Here is a 13,290-nt window from a genome sequence, read left to right on the forward strand (position 1 = left end):
TTTGCTTTCTTCCACAGTAAAGGGGAAAAAAATGGAAACAACTCCGAGAACCACAAAAGGAGCCACAACTTTTTTCACCCCAGACTTCAGCTGTATAAACTAAAAAGGCTGTAAGGCCCCTTTAACATAGGGCGGCCCCGCCCCGTTTGCCCTTAAGAGTCCTGGTCCTGGCAGTCTCTAGCTTCAGAAATGAACAGCGCATGCGCCCGGAGTGGGTTGGTGGTGGTGGGAGCTCCGCCGGTCTTTTGCGAACCTGGAATCTTAGGTAAGAGGTAGTTAAAAGAACAACAACAAAAAAAAGTCGCCTAGAGCGTCTTGCCTCTCTAGGAAGGAGGGCTCGTTCGCCTTCTGCTGAGCTACTTGGAGCCCGGGAAGGCGCGGGAGTTTCTGCCAGGATCGGAGACGCGAGTGTGAGTTTCACGCGCGGAAAAGCCTCGTGGAAACCAAACCCCAAATGCACTAAAGCGCCTTTCCGGGAAATCTGGAAAGGAGCTTCAGGAAGGGTGGGGGGGTGAAGGCTCCCTTCTGCTCTCCAGCAGCAGAATATAGGAATGGGGGGAGAAGCCCTGCGTGGGAATGGGGAAGGGGCTGCAGATCCCCGGACGAGACTCAAACGCCTCCCACAATCCTAACCCTTGCTAGCTGCTCCCCAACCCCACCCCGACTCCCTGCTCCCCACGTGGCCCTTTTCCTTATCTCGGATGCTGCTGATGAACCTTTAATAATAATAATAGTAATAATAATAATAATAATAATAATAATAATAATAATAATAATAATAATAATAATTTATTTATTTTATTTATTTATTTTAATTCCATTTATATCCCGCCCTTCTCCGAAGACTCAGGGCGGCTTACAAGCTTAGCAGTAGCCTTCATTCTATGTATATACCTGCTTATTAGGGCTTTCACACACACACCAAGCGGCATTTTTACAAAGTCAGCTTATTGCCCCCAACAATCTGGGTCCTCATTTTACCTACCTCGGAAGGATGGAAGGCTGAGTCAACCTTGAGCCTGGTGGGATGCGAACCTGTACTACTACTACTACTACTACTACTACTACTACTACTACGAAGAAGTTGTTGAAGTTGGAAGGGACCTTGGTGGTCATCTAGTCCAACCCCCTGCTAAGGCAGGAAACCTTATACCATTTCAGACAAATGGCTGTCCAGTCTCTTCTTAAAAACCTCCAGTGTTGGAGCATTCACAGCTTCTGGAGATAGATTGTTCCACTGGTTAATTGTCCTAACTGTCAGGAAGTTTCTCCTTAGTTCCAGGTTGCTTCTCTCCTTGATGAGTTTCCATCCGTTGCTTCTTGTCCTGCCTTCGGGTGCTTTGGAGAATAGCTTGGCTCCCTCTTCTTTGTGGCAGCCCCTGAGATACTGGAACACTGCTATCATGTCACCCCTTATTGTCAAAGTACAACCACGTATACATTGAGATTGGCTGAGCCTCCCTTCGTGCCCCCACTACCACCACCGCAACTCACAGTGACAACAAACCCACCATCTTGTTACACCATGTGAGCTAATTGCACAACACACCGGCCTGGCAAGTCGATCACATGGTGGAGCATAAAATCCAGGGAGGGTCCAGTCTGCGCCTCCCGCCTGAAGGGAACAGGGGTGTGTGTGTGTGTGTGAGAGAGAGAGAGAGACAGAGAGAATACAGAATAACCGAGTTGGAAGGGACTTTGGAGGTCATCTAGTCCGACCCTCTGCTCAAGCAGGAGACCGATACCATTCCAGACAGATGGTCGTCCAATCTCTTCTTGAAAGTTTGCAATACAGGTAGTCCTTGACTTAACGACCATTCATTTAGTGACCATTCAAAGTTACAGCGGCACTGAAAAAAGTGACTTGCGACCGTTTTTCAGAGTTGCAATCTTGGTAGCATCCCCATGGTCCCGCGATCAAAACTGAGATGCTGGGCAGCCCTTTCATACTTATGACCATCGCTGGGTCCCAAAGTCATGTGATTCCCCTTTTGTGAATCCCTTTCTGACGAGGAAAGACAACGGGGAAGACGGATTCCCTTAACAACCGGGTTGCTAGCTTACCCGCTGCAGTGATTTGCTTAAAAACTCACTTAACAAATGTCTCACTGGACCATAGGAATTTGGGGCTCAAATTTGTGGCCGTAAGTCAGACATATCAAACACAAGGCCCGGGGGCTGGATCCGACCCGCGAAGTGGTTTCATGCGGCCCCCGAAGCCATCCTGGAAACAGTGAGGGAACGGCCCCCACTGCCTTGGCCCTGGCCCAGAGACCCTCCTTCTGCCAGAGACCCTCAGATCTGTCCCACTCCTGCCCAGGCCCCCATAGGCACCCTTGATGCAAATGATGTAGAGCTGGCCACGCCCACCCAGTAGGCCATGCACACTCTAGCCACGCCCACCCAGTAGGCCACGCCCACCCTGGCCATACCCACCCGGCCCCTTGAGGGCAACCGCAATGCTGATGCGGCCCTCAATGAAATTGAGTTTGACACCCCTGCGGTAAGTCAAGGACTACCTGTAGTGGCGAATATCTGTAGGTCGGGTGCAGGAGGAAAGTGAAGGTTCGTTCTGCAACCCACAACCTCGGAGAACGAACCTTCATCATCTTGAAAGCCTCCAGTGATGAAATTCCCACAACTTCGGAAGGGAAACCGTTCCATTGGTTGATTGTTCTCACGGTCAGAAAATTTCTCCTTATTTCTAGCTTGAATCTCTCCTTGATCAGTTTCTGTCCGTTGTTCCTTGTTTGGCCTTCAGGTGCTTTGGGAAAATAGGTTGCCCCCCTTTTCTCTGTGGCAGTGCCTCAAATATATTGGAAGACTGCTGTCATGTCACCCCTGGTCCTTCTTTTCATTAAACTAGCCATGCCCAGTTCTTGCAACTGTCTGGCCTTCCAATATTGGAAGACTGCTATCATGTCACCCCTCACCCTTCTCTTCGTTAAACTACACATACCCAATTCCAGCAACCATTCCCTATATGTTTTAGCCTCCAGGCCCCTAATTATCTTTGTTGTTATTCTTGTTCTGTACCAGCCTGCTACCGGCCCTGCAGAAAAGGCAGGGACAACCCCTTTTACAAGAAGGCAAGAGGCTGGAATTACGCCTGCCAAATTTATTGCTACAAAAACAAATAGAACAAGACACAAACCAAGAAACAGGAGCTTTTCAAGCGGTTGCCTTCAGCAAACCAGCCCTCCCACGCATTCCCCCTTAAATACAGTTCAGGGCGTGGCTTCTCTTTGCCTCCTTCCGAGGAGCCCCATTGCCTTCCTCTGTTTACTCCTGATTGACTGCCTCCTGCGTCGGGCGTCCTTGAACAGGGCCAGCTGTGGGTCATCTTCATCCACGCTGTCAGGCTCACACAGCTGGGTCTGCATCGTGACCAGATGAGAGGGGTCTGGCTGAGGACTCTCATCAAGCTCTTCAACACCCCCCTCCTCCTCCTCCCCTGAGTCATCCGACCCAACTGCCGAACCCACAGGCTGACCCTGAATCACAACAATTCTCTGCACTCTTTTCTAGAGTCTTAACATCTTTTTTACATCATGGTGACCAAAACTGGATGTGGTATTTTAGGTGTGGTCTTAACTAAGGCGTTATAAAGTGGCATAAAGCTTTGTTAAATTTGAAGGGTTCAAATTTTGAAGTTTGTTTGAAGGGTGCTTCCACGCTAGGGATCCTTGTAGGTCATCTAACCCCCCTATTCAAGCAGGAAACCCTATACCATTTCAGTTAGGTGGCTGTCCAGTCTTTTCTTAACAACCTCCAGTGATGAAGGACCTACAAATTCTGGAGGCAAGCTGTTCCATTGTTTAATTGTTCTTGCTGTTAGTAAGTTTCTCCTTAATTCCAGGTTGCTTATCTCCTTGGATCAGCTTCCATCCATTGTTCCTTGTCTGGCCTTCAGGTGCTTTGGAGAATAGGTTGACCCCCTCCTCTCTGTGACAGCCCCTCAAATATTGGAAGACTGCTGTCATGTTGCCCCTGGTCCTTCTCTTCACTAGACTAGCCATGCCCAGTTCCTGCAACCGTTCTTCATCTGTTTTAGCCTCCGGTCCCCTAATCATCTTTGTTGCTCTTCTCTGCACTCTTTCTAGAGTCTCAGCATCTTTTTTATAGTGTAGTATTCTAGCTACGATCTTACTAAGGCTTTGTAGAGTGGTATAAAGCCTTAGTAATTTTGAAGGGAACCATGCTGCTCTGATGGGGATCCTAAAAGGAGAGGCCAAGCCTGCATTGGGGTGGGGGTGGGTGTTAGCTCTCAACATTGCAAGCCCCCTGGACCCATTGCTTCAGACCTAATTATACAAGTGGTCCTCAACTTACAACAATTCATTTAGTGACTGAAAAAAACGGGTCATACATCACTTTTTTTAGTGCCGTAACTTTGAACGGTCACTAGTGAACCATTGTAAGTCGGGGACTTCCTTATTGCTATTATGTCTCCCCTAGTCCTTCTTTTCTCCAGACTTTGTAGTTGTTGCTAGTTGCAAAGTCGTGTCCGACCCATCGCGACCCCATGGACAACATTCCTCCAGGACTTCCTGTCCTCTACCATCTTCTGGATTCCATTTAAGCTCATGCCTGCTGCTTCAGTGACTCCATCCAGCCACCTCATTCTCTGTCGTCCCCTTCTTCTCTTGCCCTCAATCTTTCCCAGCATTAGGCTCTTCTCCAGTGAGTCCTTCCTTCTCATTAGGTGGCCAAAGTATTTGAGTTTTAGCTTCAGGATCTGGCCTTCTAAAGAGCAGTCAGGGTTGATCTCCTCTAGGACTGACTGGTTTGATCGCCTTGCAGTCCAAGGGACTCGCAGGAGTCTTCTCCAGCACCATAGTTCAATAGGCCTCAATTCTTTGGCGCTCAGCCTTTCTTATGGTCCAGCTTTCACTGCCATACACTGCAACTGGGAAGTCCATGGCCTTGACTATACGCACTTTTGTTGACAGGGTGATGTCTCTGCTTTTTAGTGTGCTGTCTAGATTTGCCATAGCTTTCCTCCCCAGGAGCAAGCGTCTTTTAATTTCTTGGCTACAGTCCCCGTCTGCGGTGATCTTGGAGCCCAGACTAGACTAGCCAGACCCAATTCCTGCCACCGTTCTTCATGTTTTGGTCTCCCATGCCAGGAGGAAAAATAAGCTGCAGTTCTGCAAAGATATTTGTTATATAATCAAACGGCGCTAAAGCATCTGGACGGGACCGTCATCCGGTGTGGTTTTGAATTATTTTTCTCTTTTTCCTAGGCTACCTTCCTTCACGTATCAGATCTTTGCTTTGGGAGATAAATGACTCTGTCTCCTTATGAGATTCTTCTGCAGCCTGTTCGTGCAATTCAGCCTCTAAAAGCGAACGCAACTTTGTAGAGGCGGGAGATTTTTTTGCCCTGTTGGAAACTGCACTGGAGTAGAAAGATAAAATGGACCTTTGATTGTCCAGCAGGAATGGAAGCCACCAAAGGCCCTGCTGCCTTGGAGGATGGATCCAGTAGTGTGTTGTGGAAAAGTACCAGGCAGAAGAGCTTGCATGAGGAAGTCACCAGCTCTGATGTTCATCGTTTGTTCTTCAGGAATTTCTGCTATCAGGAGGCCAAGGGGCCTAGAGAGGTTTGCAGCCAACTGCATCAGCTTTGCCACCAATGGCTGAAGCCGGAAAGCAGCACCAAAGCTCAGATGGTGGACATGGTGGTCTTGGAGGAGTTTCTGGCTGTCCTGCCTCCAGAAATGGAGAGCTGGGTGAGGGAATGTGGAGCGAAGACTTGTTCCCAGGCTGTGGCCCTGGCCGAAGGCTTCCTCCTGAGTCAAGCAACAGATGAGGGGCAGGTGGAGAAGCAGGTATGAGATTTTGCATGAGCATGGTGGCCATTTGCACGAGCGTCACAGGGGCACTCGGCCTCACTCGTGCAAGCATCACAAGTGCTCTTGCCCCACTCGCAAGGAACGGGTGCTTGTCCACGTGCACCATGCGTGTGCACGTGTTGTGATTCAGGGTCAGCCTGTGGGTTCGGCAGTTGGGTCGGACGACTCGGAGGAGGAGGGGGGTGTTGGAGAGCTTGCTGATGAGAGCCCTCAGCCAGGCCCCTCCCACCTGGTCACGACGGAGACCCAGCTGTGTGAGCCTGACAGCGTGGATGAAGATGACCCACAGCTGGCCCTGTTCAAGGACGCCCGACGCAGGAGGTAGTCAATCAGGAGTAAACAGAGGAAGGCAATGGGGCACCTCGGAAGGAGGCAGAGAGAAGCCACGCCCTGAACTGTATAAAAGGGGAATGCGTGGGGAGGGCTGGTTTGCTGAAGGCAACCGCTTGAAAAGCTCCTGTTTCTTGGTTCGTGTCTTGTTTGTTTTTGTATCAATAAATTTGGCAGGCTTAATTCCAGCCTCTTGCCTTCTTGTAAAAGGGGTTGTCCCTGCCTTTTCTGTAGAGCCGGTAGAAGGCTGATACAGAACAGCACGCTCCTGCCCTTCCCACAAAACCGTCTCCTCCAGGGCGCCAACCTGCAAAGGGAATTCTGTTCTACAGGAACAAGGGGAAACCCAAGCCCAATTCCACCCCAAGGATAGATGGAGGAAGCTTCAAGGTTAGGAGCAGATGAAAAGAATTCCATCTACCCTGTGTGTCTTCATCACAGCTCCTCCATTTCCCCCCCCCCCGCCTTCTGTCCGGTGTTTCAGGTGCCAGAAGCATTGACGGAGATGGTCTCAACAACAACAAAAGAAAGAGAAGATATGTCCACTTCTTCTCAGGAGCAGCGCTTTGGGAAGATGTCTAAGGAGGATCCAACTCAGGTCACCTCCCAATGTAAGTGAAGAACAGAATAGAATATACATTTTGGCAGGAAAAACCAAATGTACAGGTATAGTATACGGGACACACTGGAAGTTTTTAAGAAGAGACTGGCCAGCCATTTGTCTGAAATGGTATAGGGTTTCCTGCCCGAGCAGGGGGTTGGACTAGATGACCTCCAAGGTCCCTTCCAACTGCTACTTCTTCTTCTTCTTCTTCTTCTTCTTCTTCTTCTTCTTCTTCTTCTTCTTCTTCTTCTTCTTATTATTATTATTATTATTATTATTATTATTATTATTATTATTATTACTATTACTATTACTATTACTATTATTACCTTGCTCAATAGTAGTAACTGTGAGAGGGATTTCGGAGTCCTAGTGGACAATCACTTAAATATGAGCCAGCCGTGTGCTGCAGCTGCCAAAAAAGCCAACACAGTGCTGGGCTGCATTAACAGAGGGATAAAATCAAGGTCACGTGAATTGTATTAATACCACTTTACAATGCCATGGTAAGGCCACACATGGAATACTGCATCCAGTTTTGGTCACCACGATGTAAAAAAGATGTTGAGACTCTAGAAAGGCTACAGAGAAGGGCAACAAAGATGATTGGGGGACTGGAGGCTAAAACGTAAGGAACGGTTGCTGGAATTGGAAATGTCTAGTTTAACGAAGAGGAGGACGAGGGGGGACATGATAGCAGTGTTCCAATATCTCGGGCTGCCAGAAAGAAGAGGAGTGGGTCAACCTATTCTACAAAGCACCTGAAGGCAGGACAAGAAGGAACGGATGGAAACTAATCAAGGAGAGAAGCAACCTAGAACTAAGGAGAAACTTCCTGACAGAACAATTAACCATTGGAACAGCCTGCCTCCAGAAGCCGTGAATGCTCCTACACTGGACGTTTTTAAGAAGAGACTGGCCAGCCATTTGTCCAAAATGGTATAGGGTTTCCTGCCTGAGCAGGGGGTTGGATTGGATGACCTCCAAGGTCCCTTCCAACTTTTATTGTTGTTGTTATTATCTTTACTGTCATTGTGTAAGTCGCAACGAAATTAAGTATAAGTGAAATTAAGTGAAGGTATCTTATGTAGGGACGCAGTGGCTCAGTGGGTTAGGACGCTGAGCTTGTCGATCAGATGGTCGGCAGTTTGGCAGGTCAAATCCTGAGTGCCGCATAACAGAGTGAGCACCTGTTACTCGTCCCAGCTTCTGCCAACCTAGCAGTTCGAAAGCACGTAAAAATGCAAGTAGAAAAATAGGGACCACTACAGTGGGAAGGTAACAGCGTTCCGTGCGCCTTTGGCGTCTGGTCATGCCGGCCACATGACCACGGAGACGTCCTTGGACAAGCGCTGGCTCTTTGGCTTTGAAACGGAGATGAGCACCGGCCCCTAGAGTTGGAAACGACTAGCACGCATGTGCGGGGCAACCTTTACCTTTACCTTTATCTTATGTAGTAGAAGCAATGGAGCCATCACTTCTTTCCTTCATGAACTTTGACAATCAGATATTTTGTCAGCAGACAAGAATGAGGTTTGATAGGAAGATAAAGCTCCCCACCAGACATCCACACTGCTTTAAAATAGTCCATTTCCAACACCTTTTTCTTGCTCGTAGGGAATGGAAAGGCACTGGTGGTTATCCCTGGAATATCTTCCGTGTGTGACGAAGCAGAAACAACATCTGGGTCTCCATCTCAGGTAAGGGAAGATTCTTCATAACAAGAAAGAAGTGGGGGAGGGGGGTGTCCCAAATCCTTGCCCTGGATATTAACCCAGAGGTTGCTCTTTAGCAAGGGAAGGTAATACGATCAAGATTTAATTTTCTTGACCAGTAGTTTATTGATAAAAAGGGACGCGGTGGCTCAGTGGGTTAGAATGCTGAGCCTGTCGATCAGAAGGTCGGCAGTTTGGCGGGTCAAATCCCGAGTGCCACGTAGCAGAGTGAGCGCCTGTTACTTGTCCCAGCTTCTGCCAACCTAGCAGTTCGAAAGCACGTAAAAATGCAAGTAGAAAAATAGGGACCACTACGGTGGGAAGGTAACAGTGTTCCACGCGCCTTTGGTGTCCAGTCATGCCGGCCACATGACCACGGAGACGTCCTCGGACAAGCGCTGGCTCTTCGGCTTTGAAATGGAGATGAGCACCGGCCCCTAGAGTTGGAAACGACTAGCACACATGTGCGGGGGAACCTTTACCTTTACCTTTAGTTTATTGATGGAAATAAAATGACCATCCGTTAGAAGCATAAGGGCATACTGACTTCCGGTGTGGTGTTGGTTCACAATAATTCCTGCCCACGCACCGCTAGATGCACACCCAAGAACATAGGAAGCAGTTCTATTGGGACGTTTTTGATCACCTCCCCCGCCCCCATAGCCCAGATTTGGCACCGAGCGATGACGACTAAGGAATTTCAAGCCTTGTAAAAGACGTTGTGACAGGTGCCTCAATTTGAATGGCGATGATGTCGAAAAAATAAGGTCTATAATAAAAGCTCTGTATCGGCGAGCGTCTGTCATTGGTAACCAAACGGAGGTTTATTTCCAAGTTGCCCTCGTAAGTGTATCTTTAAGAAAATGCCTATTTCCTCCATGGCCAAGTTTGCTTTTTGGATTTGTCAAATGAAGAAGAGAACTATCAAGAAATCCTTCCTCCTGGGACTTCTCTTAAATATTTTTTCCCCTCTTTCAGGGTTCGGTGTCTTTTGAGGAGGTGGCTGTGTATTTTGTGGAGGAGGAATGGGAGATTCTGAATTCTAACCAAAAAGCTTTGCACAGGGAAGTCATGCTGGAAAATTCTCAAAATGTGACAGCTTTGGGTAAGGGCCCCTTCTTTGTTCTGTGTTGCGTTCATTTGTGGAAAACCTTTGTAGACAGAAGTCTTTGGAGAACATCTTCCAGATGGAAGGAGACATTCTGCTTATCTGCTTAGTTTCGCTCTTTATGTGACATTCAACATCTCAGTCGACTAGGAGTCTAGGTCAGTGGTGGCAAACCTATGGCACGTGTGCCAGTGGCAGCACTCAGAGCCCTCTCTGTTGGCATGCGTGCCACTGCCACCAGCAGAAGGTCAATCAGGCCACCATTGCCCAGAGCAGGAGGCCCGCCCAGCACAAAGGAGGCGAAGCAGCCAACTAGCAAGCTCGAGCAGAGGTCACCAACCATTGTCGATTGGTGGACTGGAAGAAAAGGGAAGGGGAAGCATTTTACATGCATGCATGCGCATACAGGGCTGCGAATGTTGTTGCTTGACAGCGAACACACGTCCCTGCATGTTACTCACTAGCCCTGCCTCGTTCTTGCATGGTGCAGCGTCTTGTACCCATACCATGCAGTGCTGCGGCGGCCGTTACTGCGCCTTGCAGCACGGTGGCCCATTTTTGCGCCCCCGGGTTTTGCGTGCCAGAGGCAGCACTCGGAGGCACCTCCCTGCCCCCCCCCCCAAGGGCACCACAATGCTGATGCAGCCCTGGCACTTTGCGATAAATAAGTGGGTTTTGGGTTGCGGTTTGGGCACTCGGTCTCTAAAAGGTTCGCCATGACTGGTTCTGTGTTGACAATGCAACATAAAACACAATGCACATTCTGATGTTGATGGTTGCAAACTTATTGATTAGGAAAAAAAAAGTTTCTGGATAAGTTTTAAAAAGTTTTCAGAAGGCCATGTCCCATATCTCAGTGGGACAGAAAGTAAGCTGTTCTAAAAAAAAACAGGTGAGTCCCCAAAAGGATGCCTGCCCCCGAACCCCAATCCTGTTACACCTTTCAGGTGTTCCCTGATCACCTGCAAGGTGCAATAGGTGGAGCAGGAGTTCCCCAATCATCTGGACCGGACAGGTGGCCTTTACAATGTACTGGTCCTAAGCCATATCAGGATTTATGGGTACTGAGCATCATTTTGAATGGTACACATGGATAGATCTCCAAGTAGTGGTTTCATGTGGCAAGACCTGTTGCGCCTATTGTGCGCCTAGATTGTGAAGAAGCTGCCATTTCCAAGTGGTCTTAAAGGGCAGCTCCAGAAAGTGTTTAAAAATACTTCAAACAACTGTTGGAAATGCAAACAAAGACCAGGTACTTATTATCACATCTGGTGGACATGCCCCAAAGCAAAAAGATTTTGGGTTAAAATACATTTATGGTTGGAGAAAATGACTAAAAAACAAATAAGACTTTAAACCAGAATTATTTTTGTTAGGAATAATAGCAGCCAATTATGAGAAAGATTGCAGATATCTAATGCTACACATATTAACGGCAGGAAGAATTGTATTTGCCCAACATTGCAAAAATGGAAACTTACCAACTGAAGAAGTATTAATTAAGAAAATTCTAGACTCTAGAGTGTGCAGAAATGGGTAGATTGATTTTAAAGGTTAAAGAGAAAAAAGACTCGGTGTACTTTGTAACATTTTACAGTTTCAGGATAGTTCCTTCTCCCATGTGTATACAGCTTATTTTTGCGGTAAACTTAATGCCAGCCTCTGTTTCTGCTCAGAATATATATTTTTTCTTCCTCTTTTTCTTTGTTTTCCAAAGCAGCCTGTGAACAGGAGACAGAAAGTGAAAAAGAGGAGAGTGTGGCACTCTTGCCAGCAGCCCAAAACGAAGCGGATAAAGAGACGTTTGCAAACCAAGAGGAATCAAACGGTCAGGAAAAAACCTGCGAAATAAATGGAAGACAGACTTCGTGCTCACCGGGAGTCACAGAAGCCCACGTCACCACGAGCGAAGGGTGTGGGGAGGGCGTTGGTGAGAGCAGTGACCTTATGAAGCATGAGGGAATCCACAGTGGGCAGAAACCGTATGTGTGTGCGGAGTGTGGAAAAAGTTTCTGCAAGAGAGCTCAGTTCAGGATCCACGAAAGAATCCACACCGGGGAGAGGCCATTTAAGTGCGCTGAGTGTGGAAAGGGCTTCACGGTGAGAGGACATCTGATAAATCATGAAAGAATCCACACGGGGGAGAAGCCCTTTAGGTGCATGGACTGTGGCAAGAGTTTTAGTCACAACAGTGCGCTTTCTCGCCACGAAAGAACCCACACCGGGGAGAAGCCCTACAAGTGCATAGACTGCGGAAAGGGCTTCTGTCATGGAGGCAAACTTAGAATCCATGAAAGAATCCACACAGGGGAGAAACCGTTTAAATGTATGGAGTGTGGAAAGGGCTTCACCATGACGGGTCACCTTGCGAATCACGAACGGATCCACACAGGAGAAAAGCCCTTTAGGTGCACGGACTGTGGCAAGAGCTTCAATCAGAATAGTAGCCTAATGACCCACAAAAGAATTCACACAGGGGAGAAGCCATATCACTGTCTGGAGTGTGGGAAGAGCTTTAGTCACAACAGTGCACTTACTCGTCACGAAAGGACCCACACCGGGGAGAAACCTTTTGAGTGCTTGGACTGTGGCAAGAGTTTCAGTCAGAACAGCAGCCTAATGACCCACAAAAGAATCCACACGGGGGAGAAGCCATATTGTTGTCTGGAGTGTGGGAAGAGCTTTAGTCACAACAGTGCCCTTACTCGTCACGAAAGGACCCACACCGGGGAGAAACCTTTTGAATGCACAGACTGTGGGAAAAACTTCAGTCAGAATAGCAGCCTTATGACCCACAAAAGAATTCACACAGGGGAGAAGCCATATCAGTGTCCAGAGTGTGGAAAAAGCTTCTGTCAGAGCAGCCAATATATGATGCACCAAAGAATCCACACAGGATAGAATCTAAACTCAAGGTGTAGCCAGGTAGAAAATATATGAAACAAAAGAATCAAGAGAAGCCATCTGGATACTTGGAGTGCAGAAAGAGGAATTTTACATAAAATGAAAGGCCAAGGGACAAATATTTGAATATGTGACATGTAGAGTGATGTTACTGCACATTAGGTAATCAGTGTAATTGTAAATGTATTGGAGAGAAAAGCGTTGTAAAAGGAACTCGGATATCGCTTACAGCTATTCGTTTAGAGATTGTTCAAAGTTACGACAGCGCTGAAAAAAGTGACTTACGATCGGTCCTCACACTTATGACCATCGCAGCATCCCTACGGTCACTTAATTCAGACACTTGGCATCTGGTGCCATATTTACAATGATATTTACAGTGTCTCTTGCAGCCGGGTAGCTGCTAACTCTATAGCCCTTTGACCAATTTCTGGGTGGCGTTCTTGCCCCTAAGCTGTACGCTGGTGGGAAGTATATTTAAGAATTGCTCTAGTAGCATCTCTACTATTTCAACCTTAGTTTTAATCTTGTCATTCGGCCATAAGCATTTTCTATCCAAATTGGCCAGCCTTGCTTATAATCCACATAGCTCTTCCCTGGCATCGTAGGTAACATTTTGAAACCTTTGTTGGTATGTGACATTATATCACATTTGGTATATAGAATCACATTTTTAAGGTAATAGTTATCTATTGCCTCCCTGGCTAGAAGACGCATTCACCCAGGCCACTCATCTACAGGTGGTTAAAAGATGCAGCAACCTACTCAAAC

At 47.5% G+C, this 13,290-nt stretch overlaps 1 protein-coding gene across 3 annotated transcripts; it reads left to right on the plus strand.

Moving 5' to 3' along the window:
- Positions 1-227: 227 nt before the first annotated feature.
- On the plus strand, positions 228-12,741 carry LOC310633994 (uncharacterized protein). Of its 3 annotated transcripts, none has more exons than XM_083352032.1 (6): positions 228-265; positions 5,247-5,834; positions 6,673-6,799; positions 8,410-8,492; positions 9,486-9,612; positions 11,333-12,741. In XM_083352032.1, the coding sequence occupies exons 2-6, from the start codon at positions 5,445-5,447 to the stop codon at positions 12,514-12,516; spliced, it is 1,911 nt and encodes a 636-aa protein (XP_083208158.1). In that variant the 5' UTR covers positions 228-265; positions 5,247-5,444; the 3' UTR covers positions 12,517-12,741. The 3 variants fall into 3 exon arrangements, with proteins under 3 accessions (XP_083208158.1, XP_083208157.1, XP_083208159.1); XM_083352031.1 differs by lacking the exon at positions 228-265 and adding an exon at positions 361-410; XM_083352033.1 differs by lacking the exon at positions 228-265 and having other exon boundaries at positions 5,186-5,834; positions 11,336-12,741.
- Positions 12,742-13,290: the final 549 nt, after the last annotated feature.

Source organism: Vipera ursinii (genome assembly GCF_947247035.1).
Source record: "Vipera ursinii genome assembly, chromosome: 2".
Taxonomy (NCBI): Eukaryota; Metazoa; Chordata; class Lepidosauria; order Squamata; family Viperidae; genus Vipera; species Vipera ursinii.

Excerpts from the sequence above, each read along its gene's own strand:
- LOC310633994 (XM_083352032.1), top strand. The coding sequence starts at position 5,445 with ATGGAAGCCACCAAAGGCCCTGCTGCCTTGGAGGATGGATCCAGTAGT. Across the intron at positions 5,835-6,672 it reads AGGGGCAGGTGGAGAAGCAG|GTGCCAGAAGCATTGACGGA; the intron begins GTATGAGATTTT and ends CCGGTGTTTCAG. Across the intron at positions 9,613-11,332 it reads TCAAAATGTGACAGCTTTGG|CAGCCTGTGAACAGGAGACA; the intron begins GTAAGGGCCCCT and ends TGTTTTCCAAAG.